Source organism: Rhinolophus sinicus, chromosome 10 (genome assembly GCF_057876585.1).
Source record: "Rhinolophus sinicus isolate RSI-liver-muscle chromosome 10, RSI-T2T, whole genome shotgun sequence".
NCBI lineage: Eukaryota > Metazoa > Chordata > Mammalia > Chiroptera > Rhinolophidae > Rhinolophus > Rhinolophus sinicus.
In genome coordinates, this window is record NC_142510.1 from 16,927,605 (window position 1) to 16,940,257 (window position 12,653).

Sequence of the window (12,653 nt, forward strand, 5' to 3'; positions counted from 1 at the left end):
TATGAAGGCTTTCTGTCCTCTCCCTCCCCCCGGGGTGGGGGGGTCAGCCCTTCACCTGGAGTCGCCCCCAGCAGACCCACCCATCACAGCACCCATGGCACTTTGCCACGCTCAGCAGCGCCAGGGCCAGAGGGCCAGGCAGGTGACAGTGGCAGGCGCTCCCCTGTCCAGCCTATTGTCACCATGTCAACATGTCACCAGGGGCCCAGTGTTTCCAGACCCTCAGCTTTCTCATGACAAGCCAAAAACCTTGATGTTTTTTAAAACAAGAAATCTCTTGATTTTTAAAACTCACACAATACTTAAGAAATGTAAAACCATCATAGGGGCCAAACTAAGCACATCTACAGGCAAAATTCTCTGAGGGCCTCTCGTTGGCAACGTGTGTTATGCTCTCTTCTCCGGCACAGGCTGTGTCTGTACAGGGGAAGGTTTCTGGCAGCGGTAGGGAGTGGGGACCCCCCGCCTCCGCTTTGTGCCAGAAACTTAATCGCATCATCTCATGTAAGCCTCACATCAAAACTGCAAAAAAAGTTCCAGCCCATTTTCCAGCCAGAAAAACTGAGGCACAGAGGCTGTGCATTCACAGCTAATAAACCACAGAGTTCATTTCAACTCTGGTCTATTTCTTCATGTCTCCTGCCGGGGTTAAATGAGTGCGTACAGGTAGGTGCCAGAAGAGTGCCGGCAACGGGAGACAGCGTACAACTTGGTGCTACGATGAACAGCATCGGCATTATGGACACTCAGCACTGTAACTCACTGAGCTCCGATGGATCCAGGGACCCGGGACCACGTGGAAAGCAAGGACACCCTCTCGCAGCGAGCACACAGGAGGAGGCAGACCCAGACAAGAAAGCAAGTGAATCAACAAGCTCAGAGAGGTACGCGCTGCCATGCAAGGTGGAGTGACCGAGGGTGATCTGAGTGGAGCAGGAGCTGCCCTCTCTGGGTCTTTTGCTCCCCCCACCAGCCCCGTCCCCAAGCTTTCCTGTGGGAGGCAGATGGATGTTCATTCAGTGCCGCTGAAATCCCCCTGGAGTCCAATCCAATGGGTCTCATTTAACTTCCACACCTTATTACTTGGACCCTCCCCTCGAGAGGCCACATTAAGATGCTTTCCTTGGGAAGAATACACAGGTGACACTGGGAGGGTTTAATTCCAGAAGTTTCTCCTAGCAGGCCAGGCTGCTCAGAGGCATAGGGTATAGGCTCCCTCTACCCCACACCCAACACGTGTGCGTACTGGCCCCTGGGCTATTCTCTCCTCTCTCCTCTCCTCTCTCTCTCTCCCCCTCCACCCCTCCCTTCCTCCCTTTTTCTGCACATCGCCATGTTTCAGAGCCCCTGAAAACCTGTCAGGATTTCAACTACTCCTTAGACCTGCATAGCCTCACTCCTACAGAGAAAAATCCAACAGGACCGGGGTGGGATGAGGCTGGGTGGGGGTTCAGGCCCTTCCTGCTCCCTCAGTCCCCCCAGCCCCAGGTCACCATCTAGCCCTCAGCCAGGAGGACGGCAGTAGAAGCCTAGATGAAGTGAATCCACCACCTCTCCAGCTGGTGACGGGGAAACCCTGCCCGCCCTCCCCCGGGCACGAATCCTCTTACCCCCTCTGCATTCATGACCTGCCTTGCATGTCACCTGCCCTCACGCTGTGGGCCTCGTGGACTCCCCTCAGTGCCAGGCACAGACTACTGCTCAGTCCTGAGAGGCCACATATCCCAGGGACTGACCTGGTTCAAATCCCAGCATTGGCACTTACCAGCTGTGTGACCTTGAACAAGTCACTTTACCTCTCTGTGCCTTGATTGCACATCTATAAAGTGGGGATACAACAGTCCCTACTACCTCACAGAGGTGCTGTGGAATTAGCGCCTAAGGCATTTAGAGTCGTGTTTGGCACAGGGCAAGTACCACGTAATTGTCGGCTGTGCTCATATGAGAATTACAGTCGTAAAATCTAAAGCGCCATCTTCATCTCCATCCTGAGCTCACCATTCCTGAACTTCATCCATTGCATCTGTAGCAGAAGGGACAGGAACTCACACACACAAAAAACGCCCTCCCTGTGTCCAGCACATTACCTGGCTTATCAAATGTGAGCCTTCCCAGGACGCCTCTGGGCCTTCCCAGGATGCCACTCTGGGCTCTCCCACTGTGAGTCACAGGAAACCAGACCAGAGGGGCTAAGTGACTTGCCCTGAGACACACAGCAGCAAAATGACAGAACTGGAACACTCACTGAAGTAGGGGCGGGGTGGGGTGTGCTCCAAAACCCTGCTCTACCTACCGCACTCCCTGGAACCCCCAAGGAGTAGGAAACATGCGCAGGTGGTGCCCTGGATCTCTTCCTATGTCCCTAGCTGCAGGCGGGGGGGACCTGGCCACTGCAGGATTTCAGCCCCGCCGCTGGGCCACCTGCAAACCTGTGCAGAGATCTGTTCCTGCGCTCGAGGCTCCTTGTGGGGAAGGTACCAAAAAAAAAGACAGAACAAAATTAGGACAGCCCAGCTAAGCGGAAATGCTCTCCTCGGAGAGGAAGGGAAATAAAATTTGATGAACCCCTGCATAACGCTCAAGTTATGACTGTGGAAAGTGATATCCGGCACGGACGCTGGGAAGCAGTCATCTCCGCACCATTGGGGCCCGAGCAGTTAGGGACCATTCGAACCGGGGCACCAGCTGACAAAGCCTCTTGGTATGAAGCGGCCCTGTCTTCTGCCTCAGCAAAACAAGGTTGCCACAGATGCCTCAGGCTCCCCCACAGCTCAGGGGACAATTGATACAGTGTTAAGGGGAGGGTTAGACATCCAGCTGTTTATATGGCTGCTCTACACATTTCCTGAGCGCCCTCCATGGGTCCCCCCTTCCTAGTGGACATGCTCTGGCCACAGCTGTGGGCGAGGCAGGCCATATGCCAGGTGAGACCGACCTCCCTGGCCACAGCTGACTCACCGGGACACCTGCTCTGGGACTTTGGTGGCAGGAGTGGGGGGTGGGGGAGTGCTGGGATGCTGACTCTGATGGTTGTGGGGCTCGAGCTGAAAGGGCACGAGGCAGTCAGGGCTGAGGTCTCCAAAGAAGAGATTTAGTCGAACACAAACACACACACACACACACACACACACACACACACACACACACTTAATGAGCACTTACTAGGTGCCTGGCTCAGTTCTAGGTGCTCAGAATACAGTGGGGACAGGACAACACAGCCCTTCTATCGTGAAGCTCACCGTCTACACACTATCAAACAGATAAACAAACGGAATGAGGTCAGACTGTACAGGTGCTGTGATGAAAACATAGCAGCAGGGTAGAGCGTAACCAGGAGAGGGTGTAGGGGGCGTGTGCAAATTTAGGCCAAGTGATTAAGGAAGACGTCACTGAGTAGAGGCCTGAGTGAGCCAGCCAGGTGAGTTTTCTAGGCAGGCACACAGCAGGTGCAAAGGACCCAAGGTGGCGTGAGCTGGCAGTGTTCAAGGCACAGAAAGGAGGCCCACGTGACAGAGATGACAGCTTCTGTAACAGAGAGAGGTCCCTGTGTGGTCCCCACTGTGGCCTGCCATGTGACCCCTTGGCTTGCACCCCTTCCACGTGCCCCACGGAGAGTCCGACTCCTCAATGCTGCCCAGTTGCACAGCTTCCTGCCCCCTTTTCCTACTCAGACTCGGTCCTGAGAACCTTTCACTTCCCTGCCACAGAAAGACATTACGGCATGGCCAATCGGCTGCCCCAGAAACAGACTGTGTGATAAGACTTTAGGTAAGGTAGTTTCTATAGGAGGTGGTCCCAGGAAATATGCTAACCATGTGCCTGCCTGTCCTTCCACCCACCCACCCATCCATCCATCTACCCACCCACCCACCCACCCACACATACATACGTACATACACCGCCATCGACTGTCACCTCCTCTGTTCCCAGCTGGACTCTGAGGATTCAGGTGACCAGATGTGGTCCCTTCCCTCCAGGAGCCCCATTCTCTAGTCGCCATCCCCAGTCCCGCTGCTGCTCCTCTTGTCACTCAGCGCTGTGACAGCCCAACAAGGACACCTCCGCTCAGCCTTTGCGTGCCTTGGTTCTAAGCAGCGTGGGGCCAAATGGCAAACACTCCAGTGCAATTTCCTTCCTGGTTTCTCAGGTGCTGCTTACCTAGGCCTGCGGCAACCTGACGCCCCATAACACAGCAAAATGTCCCAGGAATTCCAACACAGTGGGGTCCACACTGCCTCGTTCAGTCGGCCCCTTCCACCCCCCACCCCCCAGAACACTTCTGTCAGACCACGACTGGAGCCCTGCGGCCACCGAGGCTACACCCCGGTGATGGCCGAGGCGACCGTGTGCACTGACCTCTCCCGGAAGTACTTGATGGCTTCAGGGTCTATGAAGGTCGGCTCCTCGCGGTAACCCTGCTCGAAGACCTTGCGCTTGTGCCGGAACTCGATGACCGTCTTGGTGTAGGAGTTGAGTGTGGTCACAGAGGCTGCCATGCAGCAGGTAAAGGAGCCCCACGCCAGGCTGCCGAGAGGTGAGGAGAGAGGTGCCAGTGAGGGGGGGCAGGGGCAGCGAGCCCACCCACCGCGCGTCCCTCCGCGCCCGCGCACAGCTGCCTCTGCGGGGCCAGGTCTGAGCAGGGCCCGCGGGCCCCCGCACAGCTGCGGGAAGACAGTCTTGTTTGACCCCTGTAATGCACACGTGACAGAGGTCGTTCCTGGGAGGCGAAAAGAGAACGAGTCACGCCCCCCCCGGGGGCCCACGCCGGGAAGGTCACCCGGATACACGCCTGCTTGTGCTGCGTCTTGGAGGATGAGTCAGGGTTTGCAGGGGAAAGGCCATTCCAGGAAGAGGGCAGAGTGTGCGCCAAGGCACGGAGGCAGGCGGCCTCGGAACCTTCCACAAACTAGGGGGTTGGGCATGCTGGAGCAAGAGGGTTGGAGCTGATGATAGAGAAGTAGATGGGGGGCAGACACCCTAAAGCCTGGGTTTCCATGGGAGTTAAATTACTTTCGTTCACGTGTGACCTTGGCGGAGATGCCTAACCTTCTGCCTCAGTCCTGACAGCCATTTTAAGGGACGTAAGGAGAGCTCCACCTCGCAGGCTTGTTGCAAGCATTGAAGGAGGTGACGATCCGTTAAAAAAGCGGCTTAGAGTAGGGCTGGGCACAAAGCAGGTGGCACCAACCTTAGTCTTACCCCGTCCCTCCCCCTCCCTAGGGGGCCTGCCGTGGCATTGTCACAGGCAGACCCGGAGAGAGCGGAGACCCAGAGCTGGAAAAAGGAGCCGGCAGGAGAGCTGGAGGGTTCAGCGCAAGAGCAGAGGCTGCAGCCAGGGCTGGACCCTAATGAAATACTTAAGTCCGGGGAACCAACGTGAGCAACAAGCCAGGTGGGGGATGGGCCCCGGGCGAGTAGAGCGCGGGCTGCGTGTGCGCTCCCTGGCTCGCATCCTCTGGGATGTTTGGGTCACGTGCTTCTATACTCAAAGGCCCAATGTCATTATCACCATTTATCATCACTGCCTCTTACCGAGCACGCTAAGAGCTTGGTCCCACAGTCCTGACAACGGCCCCTAAACTTACATTCTATTAGCTCTGCCCTCCAGACGGACGCTGAGGCGCAGAGAGCCCGGCTCGCCTGCCTGTAAGGCCAGCATTCTCTGCTCAGTGGTCACAGACGTGGTTTCACAGGGTCCTCAGGGTAACTTGTCTCCAAAGAAGGCCCCCGTGAGCCATATGTCCTGGGGCTCATGGTTCCTTGGCTCCTTCTCGATGAATCTGGCCCCATCAGATGCCCTTGCATCACAGAATGCAGCAGAACTGACCCTGTCCCAAGGTCATCAAATAAACTCGTAGCTTCTGCTTGGATCTCTGGGAACGCTCGCTCCCTGCCGGGACCCAGCCACAGGCTGGGAAGCCGCTCCTGGGGGCAGCCCTGTCTGCGCCCCCGGTGCCCACCGCAGCCTGCCAGCCCCATGTGGGCCCGTCTTGGCCACCCAACCTGGCAGTGCCCCAGATGACCCCAGGGCCAGCTGACATAGGACTGAGGCCACCCACTGAGAGCAGTCAGCCCACTGAACCGTGACAGGTGATCAGACATTGTTATTTTTTGCCACTAAATTTTGGAGTGATGTGTGATACATCAACTGAGCACAGGAGTGCCACTCACAGGAGTTCCGTGTGGTGGAAACTCAGGCTACGCCCGTTTTACGGCTGAGGACACCAAGGCACAGGGAGGGTGAGTGACTTGGCCAAAGTCCACAGCTGGCAAGAGTCAGAGGCAGGAGCTGTGGCAGAGGCCCCCCGTCACCACCCGTGCACACTGCCTCAGAGGCCCAGCACGGCATGTCAGGGTCAGGTCTAACCTAACCCGGTGAGGTCAGACTCACCAGGCGACCTTCACCTTGCTGAGCAGGTGTCCCTCCCAGGAGCTGGCCTCCTCCCACCCCCCTCAAGCCCCTGTAGTCTGTTCTTTCCTGCTGGGCCAGCAGACAGAGGCTGCTGCGGTCTTGCCTTGGAGCTGGTCTGCTCTCCAGCGCCTGGGGCTCTGGGGCCGGAATTTTGACAAATGGCCTGACACATATTAAACAAGAGAGATGACACTGCATACCCCTGGCAAGGCCCCAGATGCGAGGGATGAAAAATAGAGCTGATCCATCTTGCAGGCCTCGGTGACAAGGAGAAATGGACCAGCCCCAATAGGGGCTGCAAGTGAAATGGGAGTCCGCTGCTGCTTGGGAGGACGGCCCAAGGGAGCAGAGCAGCAGGGCAGGACACGCGGCTTCCAGGGCAAAAGGTTCGCGTGGCAATAGCTGCGGGCTCGGTTCTAGGCGCTGAGTGCCATGGGCTTCAGGGAAGAGAGGCCTGTGGGAGGATGGGGTTTGGAATCCTGGGCAAGTGACTTAGCCTCAGTTTCCACATATGCAATAACAGTATATCAATAATGGTAACATTAAAAGAGCCGGTGTTCACCGAACACTCGTATGTGTCAAACAGTGTGCCAAGCACCCGTGAACTGTCGTACTGTTACCCCATCGTCTCCTAGAGGCAGGTTGGAAGCATGGGCTCTGGAGCCAGACTGCCTGGGTTCAAATCCCGACTCTGCCACTCACAGGCTGGCTTACCTTGGGCACATTACTCAAGTTCTCTGTGCTTCCTTTTACCCTCCACGTAGGGCCCACCTCACACAATGTTGTGATGACACGCCTGTGGTCAGTACATGTAAGAGAATCGTACAGATGGCCAACACTCAAAAATGTCCATTCCGTTCCTTTGTCTCCTGCTCTAACTCAAAATAACTAACCTCCAAGGTGAAGATCTCAGGAAGTAACTTCCAGTACGGGAAAGGAAGGATGCATAAAAGGGAGCCAGAGCCTGTGCCGGGTTCCCTGCCGTGATTCTACATAAAGGGAGTCGGGGATGGTGTTGACGGGTCAGGGTCCCTTTAAGCCACACAGAGAGGGGGAAGGGGCAGAAATGTAGCAGGAGTCACCACTGCTCTGCAGTGGGGTCTTTCTTAGTCATAGCTCTTCCTGCCCCATCCTGACCACCTTTCCCCAAAGATGCTCTCTCACCACCACGTCCTTCCATCTGCTGTTCCCGCTGCCCAACACACTAGCTTATCCCCTCCTCTGCCTGTTTTCCTGACCACATTCTTTCCTGAGGACCCCCCCGCCAGGAGCTGTGTCAGTGACCACTCCTCTGTGCTCCCACAGTTGTCTGTGGGGACCCACCCCCAGCATCATAGCACAGTTCATGTGTCTCGGTTGGGTTGCAATGCTGTCTTGGCCACTGTCGTACACCCGCTTCCCTGCCACCCTGCACCTAGGAGACTGGTCCCAAGTACGTGCTCAATAAACGTGTTAAATGACTGAGTGGATAAAGGGTCCCCAGCCACCAGAACCAGACCTGCTGACCCTGGGGAACGGACGACTGTGGTCACTGTCTTTCCAGCACATATTCCTTCTTCTGATAACAGCCCACTCCACCCCCACCTCACCCGCAAATTTTCCACTGGGGACCTCCCCTTTTCCTCTCTCTGTCCAAGGCTTTGGGTGGGGCCAGCACCATCCTCTGGACCATGTGACTCAGGCCAGGCCAATTAGAGCAGCCCAGTTTCCTCAGGGCCTAAAATCATTGGTTGAGGGATGGTCATGTGAGTTCAGCTGAGACAGTGAAAGTCATCACCAGGGTTTTGGCTGGAAATACTGGAAAGAAGTCCCAACTATCTGCTCATATTGCTACATTTGTAAGATGTAAGCCTAGAACTGGGTATGCCAATCACCATTGTTATCCCTTGGGGAAAAGATGCTTGTGAATGGAGCCATCACAAAGGGAACAGAGACAAACAAGAGGGAGAGAATGACTGAGTCTCTAATGAATCCCCCCGATCGCCTGGATCCAGCCATGCCTGAAGCAGACTTTTGGTTGCTCACTCAGCATCCATTCCACCCACTCACCATTTGAGAGTTTTTGACTCATGCCTAGCTCCAGAGATGGGCCTGGTCAAGCTGAGTTAATAAGCTCATGACATTCCCCCAGCCGTGGTGCTTATTCAAGAGAGAGAAAATTGCCTAAGTTGTGCTCATCAGAGGGAAGCTTGGGATTTTAGGCAACACTGGGGAAAGAGAAGCCCTGTCTTTCCCTGTATGTGAAGGAAGAAGCACCAGCCTCAGGAAGAGCTATCTGACCACCAGGAGGGACGCCTGCCCAGGGACAGAGTTAACATGTGAGGGGGCAATGCTCAGACGATCACAGAAGATGAGAACTCAGGCCTGATGACATCAGCAATGCTGGACCGAGCGGACCTGGAAGTCCATACCACAGCTGCACTTTCCATTTTCAGGAACCAGTGAGTTTGCATATTGCTTAGACTAGTGTGGGTGGATGTCTCAGTTACAACCCACACCCCCTGCCTGACCCACTTGTACTTTCCAGTTACATGAACTAATACCAATCCTTGTTTACTTAAGCTTGGGGTTCCATCACTTGCAAGCAAAAGAATCCTGACAGATTCTGCCTTTCTATTGCACACCGTGCTCTGAGGTGCTGACCCTGCCCCCTCACTGGGGTCCCCCCAACCCGCTGGGCCACCCAGAACCCTCCATGGCTCACATGCCTGCAGGTCTCAATACTTTCTATCTCCAGCAGCTACTAAGGCAGGGGTTGGCAAGCTCTCTTTGCCCAGGGCCAGGCAGTAAATATTTTAGGCTTTGTGGGTCATTCAGCCTCTGTCACAACTGCTCAACTCTACCCCAGAGAGAGAAAACAGCCGTAGACAACATATAAATGATGACCGTGGCTGTGTCCCAATAAAACTTTATTTATGGACACTCAATTTGCATTTCACATCATTTTCCCATTTCACAAAATATGATTCTCCTTTTGATTTATTTTCCAGCATTTAAAACGCAAAACCGTCCTTTGCTTGAGGGCTGATTAAAAGAGGTGGTGGGCTGGATTTAGTCCGCATCCCCGAGTTCGCTCCCAGGTCTAGGGTCTCAAAGCACCTTTGGACTCTGGACTTTGTACCCCGCCTTCCTCTGTACCCCTAATGGGCTGAGCTGAAGTCCCAGCATGCCTCGGGGCTCTGCATCTGACAGTCACAAGCCACTTACCAGAAGGACCACCCGTAGTCCCAGGAATGGGGTCTCCAGTCTTCAGGGCCAAGGCTCACGGTGACCTGGAACACCTGTGTGTACATCATGTGGGCCACCATTCCCAGGAGACCTGTGGGCAGAGCAGAGAGAGGCATCAGCAAGCCAGGTGGGGCCGTGTGCAGCACCACCGGCCTGTTAGTGCTGGGGGACAACGTGGATCCCCCCAACCCCTCCACCCCCACCTGGGGAGGACGGTTGCCCGGATCAGAGCACAGGAGGCCAGACAGAGGCAGTTTCTAAGCCGGCGGACGAGCTTGAGTTGGAGCCAGAGAGCAAAGGGCAGCCCTGGAGAAACTGAAGCAAGGGAGACAGAGTCAGATCTGCGTACGGAGGGGCAAACTGTCTCCGTTAAGAACCAGGTAAGTAAATATTTTTGGCTCTATGGGCCACTTGGTCCTGTTGCAACTATTCAGCTCTACTGCTGTCGTGCAAAGGAGCCGTGGACCGTATGTCAATGGATGAGCATGGATGTGTTCCAATAAAACTTTATTTACAAAAGCAGGATCGGGCAGGGTGTAGCCCGTGGGCTGTGGTCTACTGATGCCCGTGTTAGAGGCTCATTCGGGAGAAGCAGCCTAGAGAATGGTTTTCAAACTGCAGGTCTTTCTTCACTCACTAGGCTAGTGGGTCAGGAAGACAACTCTACAAATTGCAACCAGCACCACAAAAAAAAAGAATGGAATGGAATCGAACAGAAATATCTGCTACCATCGAATGTAGCAGGAGTAAATATTGTTTTGAGTGCCTGTGTGTGTGTGGTGATTGTAACATGAAAGGTTTTTCTGTGGCTCATGGTCAAAATCCTTTGAGCCCACTGGCTGGGAGAACTGTGATTCCAAGCCATCTGCGCAGGGACCCACTCTCCCCCATGTCACCGGGCAGTGCTGGGCAAGGCCCTTCACGCCTCTGAGCTCAGCTCTCCCAACCCTAAGATGGGGATTATGACAGCTAAGGGGAAGAAGAGTGCGTGAGACGAGGCAGCCTCGGGCTCTGGTGCCCACAGGACATGCACTCATCACAGCCACCAGGGTTATTCAACACCTGGGGACCCTTCTCTGGGTGAACTATGGTATCTGGAGCCCTCATGGGTGTCACGGTGTGGGGCGACCTGGCATGGACCCCACTTCAGAAGGAGTGATATAGTATTGATGAGGAGGAATGGGGTCGGTGACGAGAGGAAGAAAGGAAACCAGTAAGGCTTGTGCACCTACTGTGTGCCAAGCACTCTGTCAGACTCCTTCACTTCCATGATCATTTCTTAACCTTCCCAACAACCCTCTGAAGTGCATGACCCTGATCATCGAATTTTCTCCAGAGGCTCCAGTGTGCTCAGGTTGCCTTCCTGTCCCTTGTCCCCAGGCCTGATGGAGACGGAGGGCTCGGAAGAGGTGGTCTGTGGCTCTGGGTCGGGATCAGCTCTCGTGGACACTTCCCACTGCTCTCTGACCTCAGATGAAGACTATTCTCCGGGGGGGAACCTGCATCAGGGAATCCAGGGGAAGGGTGACCATGGCAGGTGCTGAGCCCCCCAGAGGCCCCCTAAAGGCTCAGCCTCCCCCAGGCCCTCTGTGCCACACCCCACCCTTCATCACCCAGTGGGTGTGCTGGAGCTTCTCTGCTCCCTCTGCCTTGGTTCTGCTGGAAGGAGGAGACAAGGGGGTAAGCCATACGGATATCTTATTTTTATTTACTGGACACAATTCTTGGTGAACTTGCCAAATGTACATAACACATGTAGCTTATTTTTTAGAACAGGTGCGTGGGATTCCCTGATAACGATGTACTGTGTTTTATCCATCGATGATACCTGAAGTTACTTCCAGTTTTTGTTCTATAAACAATACTGCAATGAACACCCTTCTTCCAGTCTCACACAAATCCTCACTGAGACTTGACATTATAAACATTAATAATTTACCCATCGCGTGGTGAAAATGACACCTCAGCATCGTTTGCTTTGTATTTCCCTCATTATTGGTGAGCCTGGGCATTGTCCTCATGTTTATTAACCGTTTCTATTTCTTTTCCGATGAATGTGCCTGTCTGTATCCTTTGTCAGTTTCCTTCCTTCCTTCCTTCCTTCCTTCCTTCCTTCCTTCCTTCCTTCCTTCCTTCCTTCCTTTTTATCTGTTCCATTATCCATTGGTAGGAATTCTTTATATATGCTGGCTACTAATCCTGTCTGTTTATTAAATAGTTTACTGCTTGTCTTTTCCCATAGACAGATTTTTTTTTAAGTAACAGACTTTACTTTTTTAGAGCAGTTTTGGGTTTACATAAAAATTGAGCAGAAGGTGTACAGTTCCCATACGCCCCCTCTCTCTGCTCCTGTGGTACATACGTCACAATTGATGAACCAATATCAGTACATTATCATTAACTAAATTGATAGAGTTTGCTAAAGTTCACTCTTTGCATTGTACAGTTGTAGATTTTGACAAATGTTAGTGACACGTATCCACCATTATTGTGTTGAACAGTTTCATGGCCCTGAAAATCCCGTGTGCTCCGTTTATTCATCTATCCCTCCCGACCCCCACTGGGCCCCTGGCAACCACTGATCTTTTCATTGTCTCCATCGTTGTGCGTTTTCCAGGATGTCAGAGCTGGAATCACACAGTGTGTAGCTTCTCATTTAATAATCGGGATTTAAGTTTCTTCCACGTTTTTTCATGGCTGAATAGCTCATTTATTTTTACTGATGAACGATATTCCATTGTCTGGATGTGCCATGGAGTATTTATTCATTCACCCATTGAAGAAAGTCTTAGCTGCTTCCAATTTTTGGCAATAAAGCTGCTTTTGTCGTACATTTTGATGTTTGATATAGTCAAATTTTATCAACTTTTTCCTTCTTGGTTTGTACTTCCTGTGTCTACGTTAAGAAAACCAACACCATAAACACATTCTCCTAGACTTTTCTAACATACTTTTAGGTATTTGTGTTAATTCATCTGGAATTTATCTTGGTGAATGGTGTGAGGTAAGGATC

General features: G+C 53.4%; 1 protein-coding gene across 2 annotated transcripts in view; it reads right to left on the reverse strand.

Annotated features, from left to right (window-relative positions):
* The window catches only part of GSG1L (GSG1 like), a 193,804-nt gene that overhangs the window by 20,371 nt on the left and 160,780 nt on the right, over positions 1 to 12,653 (reverse strand). For both annotated transcript variants that reach the window (XM_074322757.2, XM_074322758.2), the window contains 2 exons: positions 9,620 to 9,731; positions 4,357 to 4,524 (listed from right to left, as the gene is read on the reverse strand). In XM_074322757.2, coding sequence (XP_074178858.1) covers positions 4,357 to 4,524; positions 9,620 to 9,731 — 280 coding nt within the window. The remainder of the gene's footprint in view (positions 1 to 4,356; positions 4,525 to 9,619; positions 9,732 to 12,653) is intronic.